Source organism: Myotis daubentonii, chromosome 5, assembly GCF_963259705.1.
Source record: "Myotis daubentonii chromosome 5, mMyoDau2.1, whole genome shotgun sequence".
In the NCBI taxonomy this organism is placed as follows: Eukaryota; Metazoa; Chordata; class Mammalia; order Chiroptera; family Vespertilionidae; genus Myotis; species Myotis daubentonii.
Genome location: NC_081844.1, coordinates 88404184 through 88423259, shown reverse-complemented (window position 1 = coordinate 88423259; position 19076 = coordinate 88404184). Strand labels below are relative to the sequence as shown.

Sequence of the window (19076 nt, the reverse complement as noted above, 5' to 3'; positions counted from 1 at the left end):
GGCATGGGGCAGAGTGATGAAATAGGAATAAAAAGAAGGATGTGGATATAAAGTGAACTGGTTGTTGTTGATTAGATCAGGGGCCATGGAAAAGTAGGAGCCAATGATGTGGATGCTCTCAAGAAAACAGAAGTTTGGGAAAGAAAAACTCACAAGAAAGATTATCAGATTTGTTTTATAAAGTATGCTTGAAATGATGTCAAGGTGTCAGCAGAAATGTTCTAGGTAGAATAAAGACAGGGAGAGTCTGGAGATTCTAGAGATGTGAGAAAGACCAAACAGATAATTTTAATTGTCAAGAATGAATTCATGAATAAAGTGTTAGAGATTAGTTTAAGAGTAGTAGGACCAGAAACCAGAATCGCTCCAATTGTTTTCATTTTCTTCCCATATTCTCTCTTTCTCTTACTGTGGTTGCTCCATACCCACCCTGTACTTCCTTACTTGTAAAGTGGTTAATTATATATTGATCTTTTGCCCTGAAATACTGTGTATACCTCTTTCTTTAGCTATGGATTTTTTTTTTTTTTTTTTTTGGTTTTCATGTCACAAAAACATTTTCTGTTCTTCCAGTAAACATTTACATTTCTCAACTGAAATGCTTCCTTCTCTCCTGTTTGAGCATCGAGTTAATTATTGCCGGAAAAGAATTGGTGCCAAGCTGGGAGAAGAACAAAGTTTCTGAAAGTGAGACTCAGGGCTCTGTCAACAAAGAAACCTGGATGGGAGGTGCTCACAACTGTCTGGGCCCAACGGTGGTGGTTTCCAACCCTGGTGGCTTATTCTTTTAAAAATAGTTAATATAAGAGCAGCTCAGAAGTTTCCTATAAATTCCATATATTCTACAGAAATATTTTACCAATAAGAGGGAAAAGGAAGGGCAGGAAGTTGATGCCAAGTTTAAGGTGAGCTAAAAGTATGGCAGCAATAGCAGTGGTAACCATTTATTAAGTCTTTATTGTCATGGTCTGAGTATAAGCTTTACATGCATCATCCTCTTTTTTAATATAATTTTATTTATTGTAGAGAGAAGAAGGGAGGATAGAGAGATAGAAACATCACTGAGAGAGAACATCAATCAGCTACCTCCTGCATACCCACTACTGGGGATTGAGTCCCCAACCCGGGCATGCCCTGACTAGAAATCAAACCCATGGCCTTTTGGTTGAGGGGTTGACAGTCAACAACTGAATTGGCCAGGCACGTGCATCATTCTCTTTATTCCTCATGACAACTCCATGAAGTAGGTAGAAGCTCAGAGTCCTTAATTCATAATTTCAAACCCCACAGAATTATGAAAACCAATTTTTGTTTTATTTTGTAACTCATTTGATGGCAAAACCTGTCAAGCTCTCAAAAGATTATTTTAGGCTATATGTTTCTTATATTATTTTATAATACTGTACTAGAGGCCCGATGTGTGAAATTTGTGCAAGTGGCTCGGCCTCGCAGTCCCGGCTTCGTCCAGAAGGTGGTCCAGACAATTGTTCTGCTGTTCGGTCTAATTAGCATATTAGCCCTTTATTATATAGGATGTTTGATTAGATGGTACATCATGTGACTTTTCTAAAATTAAAAAAAAAAATCTGAAATATAAAAGTCATCTGGCACCAGGGGTTTTGAAGAAAAGATTGTTAAAACCGAGGGTCATAATGTGAAGTTTCTCTCTAAGACACGCAGCTCTGTTATTCTCCAGAGACTGGCCTTTCAATCACTAGAAATGTTATTATCTCAACTGCTGGTACCAGACTTTATCTTAGGGAAAGAACTCTCCTTTGGGAAAAATACCCCAGCAAGAATTTATTAGAGTGTCATCCTGATACACCAAGGCTTCAGGTTCGATCCCTGGTCAGGGCACATACAAGAATCAAACAATGAATGCATAAATGTTACTCTGTCTCTCTTTCAGCAAATCAATAAATAAAATCCTATATAATAAAAGGCTAACATGCAAATCGAACAAACGTCAGTATGACCGGTCACTATTACACATACTGACCACCAGGGGGTAGATGATCAACACAGGAGCTGCCCCCTGGTAGTCAGTGTGCTCCCACAGAGGGAGAACCTCTCAGCCAGAAGCTGGGCTCATGGTTGACGAGTGCAGTGGCGGTGGCAGGAGCCTCTCCCGCCACCTCTGCTGCAGGCAGGTGGTAAGGAGTGAGGGGTCCCAGACTACAAGAGCCCTGGACTGCAAGAGGGGTGTCTGACTGCCGAGGATTGGGCCTAAGTTGGCAGATGCATATCCCCTGAGGGGTCCCAGACTGAGAGAGGGCACAGGCCGGGATGAGGGGCTCCCCTCGCCCCCCCCCCCACACACACACAGTGCACAACTGTAATGTACCAGGCATCTAGTTTTAAAAATAAAAAAAATGTATTGGGTGTGGTATCCTAAGGACCTAGGGGTCATTACCCAAATAAGAGTATCTAAAAAGACTGATGTGTTGTTTTATTGTTTGGTGTCTGATGTAATACCTTCCATCATTTCTTTGCAAACTTATTAAAGTCTACTATACCCACAAGTGCTTAGATTTTTTAAATGGGAATGGAGTTTTTCCCCATTTTATCAGGTCCCTCTATATTAAACAGTATTTAACTCTGGATAATTTTTTTAAATTATTGCAGGAGTTTAGTAAAAGAGAAAAGAAAATGAAAAGTTAGAATTTCTGGTTTAATGTTCTATATAGAAGCATGCACATGGGCAGAGTTTGCACCGATTAGGGAGCTATTCTTACTCCCTAGCAGGGTTATCACTATTTTGGCTGTGTATTGCTGGGGCAACCAAAGTAGGGAAGACCATCTTCACATGCAACTGAAAAGTCGCTTGTTCAGTAACTATTATTTGGATATATACTGCTAGGATTCTCAATGCTGAAAGAAATTCCCTCTTGAGTTCCACATTTGCTTCAGTTGCTTTTGATCTTTCTTAGCAGTCCTGTATTCAAAAGTACTATTGTCTCAAGCTGTTACCTTCCTTTATTATTATGTTTTCAAATATAAGCAAAAGTTTATTTAGAAAGTCACAGAACTAGAAAAAGTGAGCCAGTTGGGTTGCGTAAACATAGGGAATGAGTTACAGAGGCAAAAGAAGGGTCCTTGGAGCTTAGGAGAAAGAAAGGTAAAGAAAACACACCTGAGAAGAGAGGGAGAAGGGTGTGTGTGTGTGTGTGTGTGTGTGTGTGTGTGTGTGTGTATGAGAGAGAGAGAGAGGAGGGAGAGGGAGAGAGAGAGAGACAGACATCTGCCTTTACCTTCTTTTATTACCTGCAGTAAATACTTATCACTTGCCTTTTATGTGTTGAATACTGGAAGGCTCTATAAAGGGTTTATGACATTATTTTCTTTCCACTCTCAGAAATGATTAAAGGGACTAAGAATTTTGAGCCTAAAGAAAAGAGTATTTGTAGTAGGCCTAGTGGTTTGAAGTGCATTAGTTTCCATCTTAAAATCCTTTACAAACCCATGTCCACTTTCAGCAACAGCCTGTATTTCCCATTCTCTTTAGAGCAAAACTTCTTCAATAGGTGCATTCCCTTTGTCTCTACTTCTCACATTGTCCCTTTTTAATTTAATTTAAATGGAATGTACATATTCCTTCTATCAACACCTAACAAATAATAAGTCTACATAAGTATTTGTTAAATAAAAAAATACACCAGTCATAACATTTCCCTGTGGTGAGATTGAGGCACTTCCCCACCTGGTACCCCAGATAACCTGACAAGCTAAGTGTCAGCAAAAGGACAGAAGTAGAAAAGACACTTAGCAGCATCATATGAGGGAAAAAGGATGTAGGCAAATTCTGTGTGGTAAAGTAAGTAAAAGCATAACATTGAATTAGAAGGTAATTAATAGATTTTTGACATTACTAATAGAATTTATGCACAGATGAGAGAGGGGGTAACAATCCCACTGCTTGGTCAAATAGTCTTGAAGTAGCATTCTAAGTAGTTCCCTTTTAAAAGCACCAAACAACCATTCTGAGAAAGAAAAACGAAGCAGTATCAAATGAGAGGTGGTTAACAGATTATCTCACCAAGAGAAGACTGAGTGGATTGTCTCGATTATGAACAAATATTTGAAGTAGGATCAAAAAAAAAAAGTGATAAAAAACAACAACAGAATTGTTCTGAAGTCAAGGATGAAGATAAACAGATGGAAATTCCAGGACATATTTCAGCTTCATAAAGGAACTGCTAATCCCTATCTATCACCTGAAGTACTTAAGCACTGGCTAGAGGCCCACTAATAGATGAAATGTAAACATCAGATGGAGAATTGGAAAAGGTGATTCTTGTCCTTCCCAGACCTGTGAGGAACATAGTTATCCTACAGAGCAATTGCAAACCCTGGAAAGTTGTGTTGAGACAAGCAACTGACATTCACTTTGCCTTAAAACAGTATTTAAGGCAAAACTGTATCTGCATTCCCTAAGGTTAACTATGAGACTTCTGTAATGATGATGATGTTAAAACAACCAGTTGACTGGAATACTGAGGAACACTTAAGCTCAGTTCCCCACTGACAACACACAGCAAGTGCTCACCTCTACTCGTCCCAACATTCCTTGACTATAAAAAAGCAAGTCCAAGAAAGAGAGGACTATTTCAACTCCAGTTAGATTTTTAGTGGTATCAGTTAAATACCTATTTCAATGAGACGAAGGTGGACTGAGATAGGTCAGGTGAATTTTCCATAGCCATGGGATGGGCCTCTACCAAGTCAAGAAACTTTAGCCAATAGCAAAGACAGACATCAGAGAGGGGAAAGACTGCCACCTACTGTGCATAACAGTAAACAAAAGTGTGAGAGGCAAGTAGGTGTTACAGAGAAAAACACATTAGATAAAAAGTCCAATAGAGTATCTGAGCAAAGATAGACAAAAGGAAACAGGCTGCAGGAACGCACCCACAATTAAATAGCCCATTGGTTTCAAGAGTGACATTGCACTGTGATAGGGGGAAATGGTAATTTCAATAACTGAAAATGGGTTGGCTATTCACAAATCAATGTTGAAAAAAGACTGAATCTTGATACCTATTTATATAATTTATAAAAATTAATTACAAGGGATTGTATAGTTTCTAAAATGATGTAGATTATCTTCATAATCTTGAGGCAGGCAATATTTTCTTCAATAGCTTACAAGTCTACCCTAAAACATTAACAATAAAGAAAAAGATTGCTAAATTGGACTCAATTAAAATTAAGTATCTTTGTTCATCAAAAGATACCATTAAGAGGGTGAAAATGTAAGCCACTCAGAAGAAGATACTTGTAATACATAAAGGGAAAGAAACTGAAGCTGGCAAAGTAAAGAGACCTTGCAAAACATCAGACGGTTGCCAGTGGCAATATTAAATTAGGAACCAAGGCCTCCTGAAGCTTAAGTCAGTGCTCTAACCATGTCATTATGCTTCAATAACTGTTTCCAAGTAAAAAGTGCTGGAGCATAATGAAGTACATTAGGAAGAATGAACAAGAGATATGACGTTAGGGATGTATTATATACATACATATGTGTGTGTGTATCCTATCTAATAAAAGAGAAACATGGTAATTGGCGTACGACCGCTACCCTTCCCATTGGCTAATCAGGGAGATATGCAAATTAACTGCCAGCCAAGATGGCGGCCGGCAGCCAGGTAGCTTGAAACTAACATGAGGCTTGCTTGCTTCAGTGACGGAGGACTCCAACGTTCCCCACCTGCCGCTGCAGGCCTCTGTGCTGCAAGCAACTATGTAACAAACATAGAAGCTAAACAAAACCCCAGAAACCTGCCGGGCTTCAGCCAGCAGGATCGCAACATTGTAAGCAAAGGCCAGAAACCTACTTTCAGCCGCGGAGGCCTAAGAGCTGGAGCCAAGCGTCAAAGCTAAAGCTGGCCCAGAATAAAAAAAAAAAAAAAAAAAAAAAAAAGGAGCAGTTGGGAGCTTCAGTCACTCCCAGCCTGAAAACAGCCCTCAGCTCCTCACCCAGACTGGCCAGGCACCCCAGTGGAGACCCCCACCCTGAAGGGTGTGTGACCAGCTGCAAACAGCCATCATCCCCTCACCCAGGCTGGCCAGGCACCCCAGTGGGGACCCCCACCCTGATCCAGGACACCCTTCAAGGCAAACCAGCCGGCCCCAACCCATGCACCAGGCCTCTACCCTATATAGTAAAAGGGTAATATGCCTCCCAGCACCGGTATCAGCGGAGCCGCGAGGCCTCCTGGCACCGGGATCAGTGTGACAGGGGGCAGCGCCCAAACCCCCTGATCGCCCTGAGGCTCTGTGTGTGACAGGGTGTGGCGCCCCAACCCCCTGATCGGCCCTGCTCTGTGTGTGACAGGGTGCGGCGCCCCAACCCCCTCCCCCCCCCACGGGCCCTGCTCTGTGTGTGACGGGGTAGAGCCATAACCTCCCCATCGGCCCTGCCCTGAGTGTGAGAGTGGCGGCACCCCAACCCCCTGATCGGCCCTGCTCTGTGGGTGATAGAGGGTGGCGCCCCAACCCCCTGATGGGCCCTGCTCTGTGCGTGACAGGGTACAGAGCCCCAACCCCCCTGATGGGCCCTGCTCTGTGAGTGACAGGGGGAAATGCCCCAACCCCCTGATTGGCCTTTCTCTGTGCATGACAGGGGGTGGTGCCACAACCTCCCCATCAACCCTGCCTTGAGTGTGACAGGGGGCGGTGCCCCAACCCCCCAATCGGCCCTACCCTGAGCATGACTGAGGGTGGCATCACAACCTCCGGATCGCCCTGCTCTGTGTCTGACAGGGGGCGGCACCCCAACTCCCCAATCGGCCCTGCTCTGAGCCCGACCAGGGGCTGCACCTAGGGATTGGGCCTGCCCTCTGCCACCCAGGAGCAGGCCTAAGCCAGCAGGTCGTTATCTCCCGAGGGGTCCCAGACTGCGAGAGGGCACAGGTCGGGCTGAGGGACCCCCCTCCCCCCTGACTGCACAAATTTTTGTGCACCGGGCCTCTAGTCTATAGTAATAAAAGGATAATATGCAAATTGGTCACAACACCCTAACAGTCACGACCAGGTATGCTAATTAGTAACGACCAAATATGCTAATTAGTCATGACCAGTATGCAAATTATCACCCCAACACAAAAATAAGAGGGATGTGCTAATTAGCCCTGATATGCTAATTATTCACGACCATGAAAATTGACCATCACTCCAACACACAAGATGGCCTCCCCTATGTGGTCAAGGATGGTTGCCTCCATGTGGCCACAAGATGGCCTGCAGGGAAGGGCAGTTAGGGGTGACCAGGCCTGCAGGGGAGGGCAGCTGGGGGCGACCGGGTCTGCAGGGGAGGGCAGTTGGGGGCGCCTGGGCTGGCAGGGGAGGGCAGTTGGGGGCAACTGGGCCTGCAGGGAAACAGTTAGGTGTCAATCAGGCTGGCAGGGGAGTGGTTAAGGGGTGATCAGTCTGGCAGGCAGAAGCGGTTAGGGGCAATCAGGCAGGCAGGCAGGTGAGCGGTTGGGAGCCAGCACTTCTGGATTGTGAGAGGGATGTCTGACTGCCTGTTTAGGCCAACAATATATTTGATTATATATAATACATATATACACACACACACACAAAGAATGTATACTAGTGCATATATATATATACATATATATATATATACATTTATATATGTATATCGGTATATTTGTGTGTATATCCTTATATATGTGTATGGATCATAAATATATATGCCAGTATTTCATCTCGGTGACCAGAAATATAACTGAAATATCTGTGTTTCAGTTTCCTTATTTGTAAAATGGGAATAATAATAATGCATTGGGGATTAAAAAATAATGAAAATAAAGTACCACAGTGCCTGGCATAGAAACTTTTGACAATTTTTAGCAGTAGTGGTCATAATTATAGTTATATGATTATGTAATTAATATAATTATTTAGTGATAGCTTTATGAACTAGAATGAGAGATAAAAATTTTACAGATTTAAGCACCAGATATTTTAGCCAGGCTATAAAGGATTAGTACAAGCAAAACCACAGGAACCTGTTTGGAGAGTAAGCAGAAGAAAAGGGTTATTAAGAAAAGCCATAAAATTCTATAAATAATAAAAAAAATAAGATTGAAGAGCTAAGTCAAAGAGATATTCAAATGTTAAGCTAGATACATTAGACTCCGTATCTCTAGTTTCTGTAATTTTTCTTACTAGTCAAAACTTAGGCATGCCCCTGAAAAAGGTAAAGGGGAATAAGAGGTATAAACTTCCAGTTATAAAAATAGTAAGTCACAGGGATGTAACATACAGACAGAGAATACAGTCAATATCGTAATACGTATGGAGAAACATGGTAGCTAGACTTATCATGATGATCACATCTAAGGTATATGAATGTTGAATCAATGTTGTACATCTGAAATGAATATAATATTGCATATCAATTACACTTTAATAAAAATACAAGTTGGGCACAGGATGTGAAAATCAACAGGTGCCCAACAAACATCCCCATTCCAGCAAGTTTTATCAGCATCCATTAGAACAGTTCTCTTAAGTTTTGTCATCATTCTTTATTCAGGTGAATAATTTGTCCTTGAAACAGAGAGGAATGGGTCATAATATGTTTGCCTGAGCTCCTGATGATATGCACACATAGATATGTACACAGAGAAGTGAAGAAAGAGGGAGGATTTATGAAAAGCTAGGTCATGTAAACACATTAAATGTGACTAATAGTCTAGCACATGAGCAGAGTTGTTTCAACCAATACCCATTCCATCTCATAAGGCAGACAGTAATTATTCTGTCAAGACATTGAGCTTATAAAGCCTAAATGGATTGCCCATTATACCAACCCATGGAAGGAAGAAGACTGTTACAGCTAGCAATTATTCTTCCGGGTGAAATGGAGGATAATATTTTGGCACAATATGTATTTACTTTTCTAAGTTTATTCTCACACCAAGTGAATATATTATGACGTGCATTTCTGTAGATATGACAGTATAACGTGATGGTAAGTGTACAGAATTGAGGTTATATAGGACACAGATTCAAGAATAGAACTTGGTAATAAATTAAGTGTGGAAAATGGTGCAATGTAAGGCCAAGGGAAGCATCAAGGAGAACACTTGGGTTTTGGCTTGACAACCAGTTGGAAGAAAGAGAAGCAACGGGGGAACTAAAAATAATTTTTTGTTGTGGATGATCAAAATAGCAGTATAGGAAATATTAACTTTTAAGTGACTATAGGATGTCCACATTGTTAAGAAGGCACTTAATATCTAGTCTGGAAATCAGAGATGTAGGAAAAAGATACATATTTTGGAGATATATATATATATATATATATATATATATATATATATATATGACTTATGATGTGAATGAATGAGCTCATCTAAGGAAAATGAAAAGTGAGGCATAAATAGGGCGTAGGGCCAATATTTGAGAAACTCCAAGTCTTTACACGTTAGAGTGAGAAGATTGGATAAAGAGGATGGAGAGGAAACCAGGATGGAGAAGATATGAGGAAATGTAGGGTACTGTGCAGTCATGAAACCCAAGGAAAAAGATAATATTGAGTGTGATCAAGTGTGAATAGTTAGAGGCCACATGCTCTGAAAGAATCTGCAAGGAATGAATCAACCTGGTCACTAGCAGAAGTAAAGGAGGAAGCTAGAATGTGAAGATTGAAGCATAAATGGAAGATGGAGGAACTAGTCATATGCACAAAGAGTTTCAACAGTGTGTCATCCTATATAATAAAGAGGTAATATGCAAATTGACCCTCACACCCTCGTGTCACAAGATGGCCATCCCCATGTCATCACAAGATGGACACCACAGAATGGCCACCGCACATTGTCACAAGATGGCCGTCAGGGGAGGGCAGTTGGGGGTGATCGGGCCAGCAGGGAGCAGTTAGGGGGTGATCAGGCTGGCGGGCAGAAGCAGTTAGAGGCAATCAGGCAGGCAGGCAGGCAAGTGATTAGGAGCCAGCAGTCCCGGATTGTAAGAGGAATGTCTGACTGCCAGTTTAGGCCCAATCCTGCAGGAATCGGGCTTAAACCAGCAGTTGGACATCCCCCAAGGGGTCCCAGATTGGAGAGGGTGCAGGCTGGGCTGAAGGACACCCCCCGCCCCCCAGTGCACGAATTTCATGCACCGGGCCTCTAGTATGTTATATCCAAGCATGCTCAAAATGCCACAGAAGCCCAGAATGACCTAAGGAAGATTTCCAGTAAGAAGCAACATTCAAACTGAGTCCTAAAGACTTAGGAAGGATTTATTCAGTATAAGTGTAAAGAAGAGAATTCTGGTTAGATGAAACAGCATTATAAATACTGAAAAGGTAACAATAATAAAAATAATATTTCCAAGTGTTTACCATGTGATAGAAACTGTTATAAAAACTTCACAGCTATTAATTCACCGAAGTGCACTATCAACCTCTTCCTTCTACTTTCACCTTCATCTCTTGGTTGGACTAATACAATAGTTTCTCTCGCCTCCTGGTCTATTTTCATAGAACAGATAAAGTGACCGTTTAGAACAAGCGTCATATGTCATTCCTCTGCCATAACTCTCTAACGGCTTTCTCTTTGGTCAGAAAACAAAGGCCCTTTATTATTTAGGCCCCCACTGCTTCCTTTATCTTACCATCTGTTTCTCTCTATCACATTGCTCCAGACAATCATGCTGAATATTTCTCAATCTCAAGCAAGTTTCTGTCTCTGGGCCTTGGCACTTGCTATTATTTCTGTCTGGAGTGCTTGTTCTTGGATATTCATATGGTTCAAATGTCTCACTTCTTTCATGTCTCTGTTCAAATGTCGCCTAACCAGCCCAGCCAGTGTGGCTCAGTGGTTGAGCGTCGCCCCAAGAACCAAGAGATCATGGTTTGATTTCCAGTCAAGGCACATGCCTGGAATGCGGGCTCCATCCCTAAGAGGAACATGCAGGAGGCAGTTGATCGATTATTCTCTCTCATTATTGATGTTTCTCTCTCTCTCTCTCTCCTTTCCTCCCTCTGAAATCAATAAAAACATTATTTTTAAATGTCACTTGATCAGCAAGGCTTTCTCTGACCAATCTATATAACAACTGTCTCCCAAATCCTCTGGCATGTTTACCCTCCTTGGTCAGTGACAAGGGATTTAATTATTCAATAGCAACAGTCAGAGTGTCAGCATTTGATCTAGTTTCTCAGGCCCCCACTTCCACAGTGTGATGTGAAGAGGGCCCAGTGGTACCTGAACAGAAAGTGCAGTGTGTGACAAGAGTAGGATGCCAAGGTTTTTAAAAATCCCTAATCTTTTTAAAAGTGCACTATTGCCTGCCTAAGCTTTGCCATGGAGGGAAAGAGCAACTTTATTACGCTAAACATAAACAAACCTCCTCTTTATTACAGAGGGGACACTATTACTCTCCAAGGCCATTTGTTATATAAACACTTTTGAGAAGGTGGGCTGAAGCACAGGCAGCTGGCCAGTACCTCTGTTCACAAGACACACGAAACATGAGTAAGAGTAGAGAATTGTTTCTCAATGACACATGGTAGAAACAATACATAGTTTTGAACAAAAGGTGAACACTTAGGTGCTATTATTATTTCAATTCTCAGATGAATAAATTGAGACACAGCAAAAGTGCACTACATCTCCAATGTCATAGAGCTAGTACATGTTTCTGGCAAGCATGTGCGCCCACACCTCTCAAGAAACTGAGTCCTGTCTCTAACCTGTCCCCCTGTCATCTACTTTAGGCTTTGTGAATGGGTGACAGAAAAAGAGAGAAAGAATAAAAAAGAGAAAAGCAAAAAAGAATGGAGAGGGTTTTTAATGTACCCACAGCTGTTCAGATGTCCGGAACTACAGAGTACAAGGGACCTTTGAGTTCACCTAACAGAAGAAAAAACGGGGGCTGAGGAAAGGAAATGCCTTCCCAAGTCACAGAGGAGGCGAGGGAGAGGCAACTAACTAGCAGAACTCTTTTCCTGACAGAATCTTGGCCTTGCACAGTACAGGCCCATGGCATTGCTTTCAGCTTTCGTACACAGGTGACATTACCCCAACCTGGGGGCCAGTCTACACTGTGAAGTCAATCAATAACCAAAGACACCTGTGACACAGGGCAGCAGGTGGAGTCCGAGTTGCCACTGCCTATATAACCCTTCCAGTCAAAGGGTTCTGAAGAGAAGCGGTAAGTTCATTGCAGTTTTCAGCTGAGCTCTGGACACAAAACTTCAGCCATGAAGGTAACAGCCATCTTTCTTCTCGGCGCCTTGGCCCTGTTGAGTTTTTCTGGTAGGTGTCATTGCATATTTCTTCTGACTTGAATAAAAGCTTTTGACCTGTTGCTTTACTGGGCACATTACCTTCTGGACTTAGAGTCTAGGCTTGAACAGACCTTTCGGTACCAAAGAGATGAAATAAGTTTACTGAATGAGAATTATAGAAAGAGGAATTTTAATATAAAATAAGGACAACATTTCTTAAACAATGCTTTTAAAAGGAGACTTAAATGGAATTGCAAAAGTTAGTTTTGCATCAATCTGGTTACTGCTAGTTATAACTGTTTTGCAGTTAGCTATATGAACTTCACCAATAAACTGAGATAAAGATACTTATACTTCCTATATTACTAATAGTGAGATCAAAGTCTAAATAACTGGTTGTGGGAATGTCAGTGAGCATTCAGAAGACATTTGCTCAATGCCTGATACACTTCAAGCCGTAAACACATCATTTCTATTTTCAAGGAAATGGGCCAACTTTTCTGAAATACCAAATTAAGATACTTGGGTCATAATCAAATTTTTGCTTAATTTTTCGAGTTTTCAGCAAGCAAGCAGTGAACAGACACTAATGAGATGTCCTTGGGAGAACATAGGAATAAGAAGGAGTGGGAGTGAAAGAGACCAGCAGAGAAGTCACTGTCTTCAAAGGAAGCAGAGAATTCTGAATAAAATAGATCTAGCTTCTCCGACTCAGGACCCAACTTCTCCTGTCTGACTTGTTTTCTAGGTAACGCTAAAGCTGATGTCCCAGGAACAAAGGTAAAGACCATTTGTAATCTCTTATTTCTCAGGTTAGAACTGTTTGTTCCAATCAAATAATGCTCTAGTGGTCACCTTCCAGTTTAGCCTGAAGTCAAGATGAGAAGTATGAATGCTAGCAAGGCTTAACCTACTACATGCAGACGCCAACATCAGTTCCCCCATAGGGGCTCATGTTAAAGGACAAATACATGGTGCTTTCTGTGAAGGGGGTTTTCTATATATACAGGGGCTATCTGGTAGGACAAGGTTTTGGAGTGGAAGCCTTATTAACTTCGCTCCAAAAGCACCAGATCTCCAAGGTGGAGCTCTAATTAATAATGAACAGAGGAATATAATAAACTAGGTTCTTCCTCTAGAAAAGGTATTCTCTATCCAAACATCTAAAAATATTCTGTCTCTATATGTAAAGGAAGAAGTATCCCTCTTCTCATTATATTTATATCTAATAGGGAGACAGATGACAAACCAAAAGTACATAGCAAATAAATTATTACATTTTTGATGAGTGTTCTAAAGAAGTTCTGGTACCATTAGGAACCTAGCCTAGTTAAAGTGATCAGGGAAAGTGCCCCTAAGTAAGAGAGATTTATTTTGAGCTATGAAGGATAAATGAGTGTTAGCAAAGTGTAACTGGTGAGAAGTGGTAGAGCAAGCATGTCAAACTCTCGTTTGACATGCTTGGGTAGGAGTGAAGTGGCTAAGAGCTAAAGCTCAGGACCTACATTTACTGGATTTGAACCCTGGATACAGGAATTAATACCTGTGTGGCCATGGGTGGTTTATCTTTGTGCCTCATTGTCTTCACCAGAAGAAGAGTATAATAAAAAGTTCATAGAATAGATGTGGGTTTTTAAATAGAATAACAAATAAAAAGCACTTCAGACAGTCTCTGGCCTATAGTAGTCATTCAATAATTACTAGTTCTTATTGACATAGAGGAAATAGGCTGTGCAAAGACTCCAAGGGGGGAAGACACCTAGTGCCTTCCAGTGACTAAGAGAATGGACTACAATGTGCAAGGAAGAACATGCCCAAGGTGTGGCTAACCTGAGAAGAGCTAGCAGCTGCAGTAATTATAAACTTGAACATTATCTCATTCACCTGATTAAAATGTCATAAAACCATTATGAGATAATTTCATTCCCATTTTGCAGATAAAGTGACTGAGGTTCAGAGACACCAAGAAATTTACCAATGTCAGACAATTTGTAAATAGCATAGGCATTACTTAAAACCAGGCTTTCTGACTCAAAATCTTTAATTCTTTCTCTTAGTATCACTCTCCCTATACAATCATGCTTCCATCTTTAAGCTAAGCAACTCCAGGGAGGTAAAAAGCACTTTGGAGATTTTGCTATAAACTCAAAGAACGGAAAATGATTCTGCTTAATTCCATTTTAGGCTGTATGTAACAGTAATGTGAATGGATGCCCCAAGAACTATGACCCCATCTGTGGGACTGATGGGCATACTTATTCTAATGAATGCATGTTATGTATGGAAAATAAGTGAGTACAAACTTAAATTTCTTTTAAAATCTATTTTAAGCTGGTTATCTTCAAATTTCATATATCTTATCCTTTGAAGCCCCAATCAATACCATCCACCTTACCATGAGAGAAACAAAACATCTAGTTTTCCAAAAATAATTTTCTATCTTTTTTCTTATTATTATTATATATCTGGTATGATTATATATTTGAGTGTGTGTGTTGACAGAAAATAATATTTATACTGTTGCGCATTGTGCTAGATACTTAATAGTCACACAGACACTTTGAGGTAAACTAGAGGCCCGGTGCATGACATTTGTGCACTGGGGGGGGGGGGTCCTTCAGCCCAGCCTATGCCCTCTCACAGTCCAGGACCCCTCAGGGGATGCCCGCCTGCCAGCTTATGCCCGCTCCCCATGGCAGGCGGACATCCCCCAAGGGGTCCTTAGCACTGCCACGGAGGCAGGAGAGGTTCCTGCCACCACCACTGCACTCACCAGCCGTGAGCTTGGCTCCTGCATTGAGAGTCTGCCCCCTGGTGGTCAGTGTGCATCATAGCGACATTGTTCCACCGTTTAGTCAATTTGCATATTAGCCTTTTATTATATAGGATAATACTAAGCCCATTATACACATGGAGAAATTGAAACTCAGTTTTATTCTACATAACTTGCTTGAGATCACCAGCAGTAAGTGCAGAGCTGGGACCTAATCCTTGCTCTTCCCGCCATGCTTCAAAGTCAAGTACCAGACTGAGGATTTGTGAGACACAGAAGAAATTCCAACCTGCTTCATCTCTCAATTCACTTACACTCAACACTAACAGAGTGCTGAGCACCATGCTTGAGAGCAGAAAATTAGAAACAACGAATTATGCCTGCTAGGGTTTGTAAATATTTGGAGGCTTTCTTTATGCCATAAAGAAGGAGAGAAATAAGAAGGGGGGGAAATGAACAAAAGAGAGACAGGAATTAATAATGTGGTACAACATAAAATGTATTAAGGATAATGAAATAGAGGAGGAAAGGTGTTTGAATGGTTCATGAATTTAAAAAATCAATTGTGTGATAAAAACTCATGCTTTTACAGCAAAATAGTAGATAGTCTAGATTAAAGAAAAGCTCATATACACAAAATACCTTTAAATCTAAAATGTCATTCTGGATGATAGTAATGATTATTTACTAAAACCTTAAATATACAAATATTAATTATACAGATTAGGTGACCAGAACATATTTTTTTAACGTTTTTATTTATGGACTTGAGAGCCAGTCTCAATGAAGCTCATTTTCTGAAGTGATTATAATCAGTGATTGGAAACAAAGTCAAGCACTCAGAGACATAGATTTGCCATAGATTTTTTATCTTGCCCAGCTTCTGAACAATTACCATGTGCCAGGCATTGTGCTAGTCTCCTCTGCTTTTCTTGTGCTTATGAATAAGAGAAAATAGGTCATGAGCACAAAGAAGCTTCTTGCAACTCGTGTGACAAATGTCATCACATGAGCTATGAGCAAACTGCTACAGGAGGGAAGAAAAGACACAGATTTCTTCTTACTGAAAGGGTCAAGAAAGGATCCATGAAAGGAATATTATTTCAACAAGGGCTCTCAATTTTGGTAGCATAACAAAAGTATTTCAGGTTAAATAAAGGTGTAAAATGATCAAAACAACAGATATCCCACAAGTGACCCAGAAGACTCTGTTATCATGAAACTGATTTGGTATTAAAACATTGATTTAGGCTCAAGTGACTACATTTCCATTATTCCATTGTATAAGTTCCCTATAACAGTGATGGCGAACCTATGACACGCGTGTCAAAGGTGACACGTGAACTCATTTTTTGGTTGATTTTTCTTTGTTAAATGGCATTTAAATATATAAAATAAATATCAAAAATATAAGTCTTTGTTTTACTATGGTTGCAAATATCAAAAAATTTCTGTATGTGACACAGCACCAGAATTAAGTTAGGGTTTTTCAAAATGCTGACATGCTGAGCTCAAAAGGTTCACCATCACTGCCCTATAACATGAATCCTCTTCTTAGTCTGCTTTAAATCATTTCAGAAAATTCTCAGTGTTTAAGAAGGATTGTGGAAATAGTCCTTAGAGAGACAGATCTAATATCCTAAAGTTTTAAACCCAAGACATTGGGTTCTGGCTTTGTGGTGAATTTATTTCCACTTTAAAGACTTGTAAGAGGCCTGGCCAGTATGTCTCAGTTGGTTGAGCATCGTCCTGTGCACTGAAAGGTCATCAGTTCAATTCCCAGTCAGGGCATATACCCAAGTTGTGGGTGCAATCCGTGGTTGGGTGTAATCCCTGGTTACATACAGAAGGCAACCAATCAATGTTTCTCTCTCTCCCCCTCCCTTCCTCTCTTTCTAAAACCAATAAAAACATACTGTAAAAAAAGTTTCAAGAGGAACTTTAAACCATTTGTTAATTTTCTCATGACCTATGTTGTTGACATTAAGGTCAAACATCATGTTCCATCCAAGGGGAGGAGAAAGCAATAGAACAGACTTGAGACTTTGGAAATTTCCAAGTGCCAGATCCGAAAGGCCCAATATTTAGAGTGAAACATATTGGGAAAACATGAGCACAGGGCTGCAACACTCACCCTCTTCCCTTAGTCTTTAAAACTCACCAGCCCTGCTTACTGTTTCTATTATTTAAAAAATATGTAAATATGGGAAGAACATTTAACTGCCAGAAAATATAACTTCTCTGCCTGTATTTTTAATTCTATAGAGAAAATGTAGCTTTCTCAAATGCAACATCTGTTCAAACGTACCGTATTGCCTTTGTGTTGTCCATTAAAAGCACCAGACAAATGTATACTTAAAAACTTAACCCCTCGTTCTTGGGTTTTGTGACGGGGAGACAAACAAGGGCTTTTATCTCCTTGATCATTATGCTCCTGGAAGATATAGTCAGTAAGGTCCTTTTCCTATTTCTTCTATGTCTTCTTCAGGACTCTGTACTGCCACATTCTTTTTAGCACTCTCCAGCAGAGCTCTCTGCGATGACAGGAATGCTCCACATCTGTGCTATCCAATATGGAAGCCCCTGCCACTAGCACTTAAAATGTGGCTAATACAACCAAAAAACTGAAGTTTAATATCATTTAGTTTTAACTGATTTAAATTTAAATAGCTACATGTGGATAGTGTCTAGTGTGCTGGACAGCACAGCTAGAGAAAAGTGAACCTGGGTGCTCTGTTTAGATGCTTGTGCTTGTATATGCTACAAGTATTATGAGTGGTTAATAATTATGGAACAAGAAAGCATCAAAAAACTCTTAAAATGAAGAATCAGCAGGTTTCAGATAAATATATGTGTAAAGATATATGAGTTAGATGTCCTCAAGTAATAGGGAAATAGAAGAATCTCACAAGGAACATTAAAATATTTCTAAATATTTGGCTCAGGGAAGAGGAAACCAGTTTGAGATAGGTGGTGTGGGGCTGGGGGAAGCAGAAAAGTCTTTATCTGGAAGGGAGGATGCTTAGAGCTGGCAGCTATCATATGGGACAGAGAGATGACTTCCTTTTGTGAGTTCTCACAAATATGAATGCCAGCATTCTAAGGGAAAAGATCGATCAGTTAGAAGGTCCTGCAGAGCCCACTTTCCCTACCAGGAAACATGGTGGTCAGGACAATGACATCAAGACAAAAGAAGCAACAAGGGATTCGAGATTAATTTCAAAGGTTCGCTGTAATTCCCCCCACCAGAACTATAAGGACAGACATTATTTTTCTTCTGCTATACTCTTAGTGTATGTAATAGTTCCCAATCAATATTTGATGAGTTAATGAATAAGTCAATGAAAGAAAGAAATGAGGATAAATATCAAACCAATCCAGGTAGCTCAGCTGATTAGAGCCTCATCCTGATACACCAAGATTGTGGGTTCTATTTCCAATCAGGGCACATACAAGAAGTAACCAATGAATGCATAAATCAATGGAACAACAAAGTTGATCTCTCTCTCTCTGTCTCTCTCTTTCTCTCTCTCTCTAAAATCAATACATTTTTTAAAAAAAAAAAAATTATGTTAAATAAAGCTAAACTTTTTTTCACTGTTTTTTTTCCCCCATGGTCACTTTGTCAGCAGAGGTTAAACTAATTTTTTTTCCAATCTTTTCTACAGGGCGCGGGAGGTTCCTGTCCTCATTAAAAAACATGGGCCTTGCTGAGAACCAAGGTTCTGAAATCCTGTAAGGTCACCATGATATCCACTGCCTGATTGTTGAATAAAATGCATCTAAATACTTCCTGTGGTTCCCATGTGCTTTATTCCCAAAGGCATGTTTGATTATATTGGGACAAAGAACCAAGTTTATAAAATCCAGCAATACAGTCATTTCAGACAGGTTTCCTTCATGGTACTTTTTGCTTCCCCATCTTCCTCACATTCTGAGGACTCTGTCTTTGGAAATATGACTGCAGATATTTAAGTGACAGGACACAGTTGATCATAAATACATTTAGGACTAGATAGCATTTTCAGAAACAGGTAGAAAACTAGTCCAGAAACA

The 19076-nt window shown here is 40.5% G+C and overlaps 1 protein-coding gene across 1 annotated transcript; it reads left to right on the top strand.

Annotated features, from left to right (window-relative positions):
- Window positions 1-12119: 12119 nt before the first annotated feature.
- SPINK1 (serine peptidase inhibitor Kazal type 1) lies at window positions 12120-18812 on the top strand. The gene is made up of 4 exons (XM_059698797.1): window positions 12120-12275; window positions 12996-13027; window positions 14432-14538; window positions 18689-18812. Exons 1-4 carry the CDS (start codon window positions 12221-12223, stop codon window positions 18732-18734), a joined length of 240 nt encoding a protein of 79 aa, XP_059554780.1. The 5' UTR covers window positions 12120-12220; the 3' UTR covers window positions 18735-18812.
- The last annotated feature ends 264 nt before the right edge of the window (window positions 18813-19076 follow it).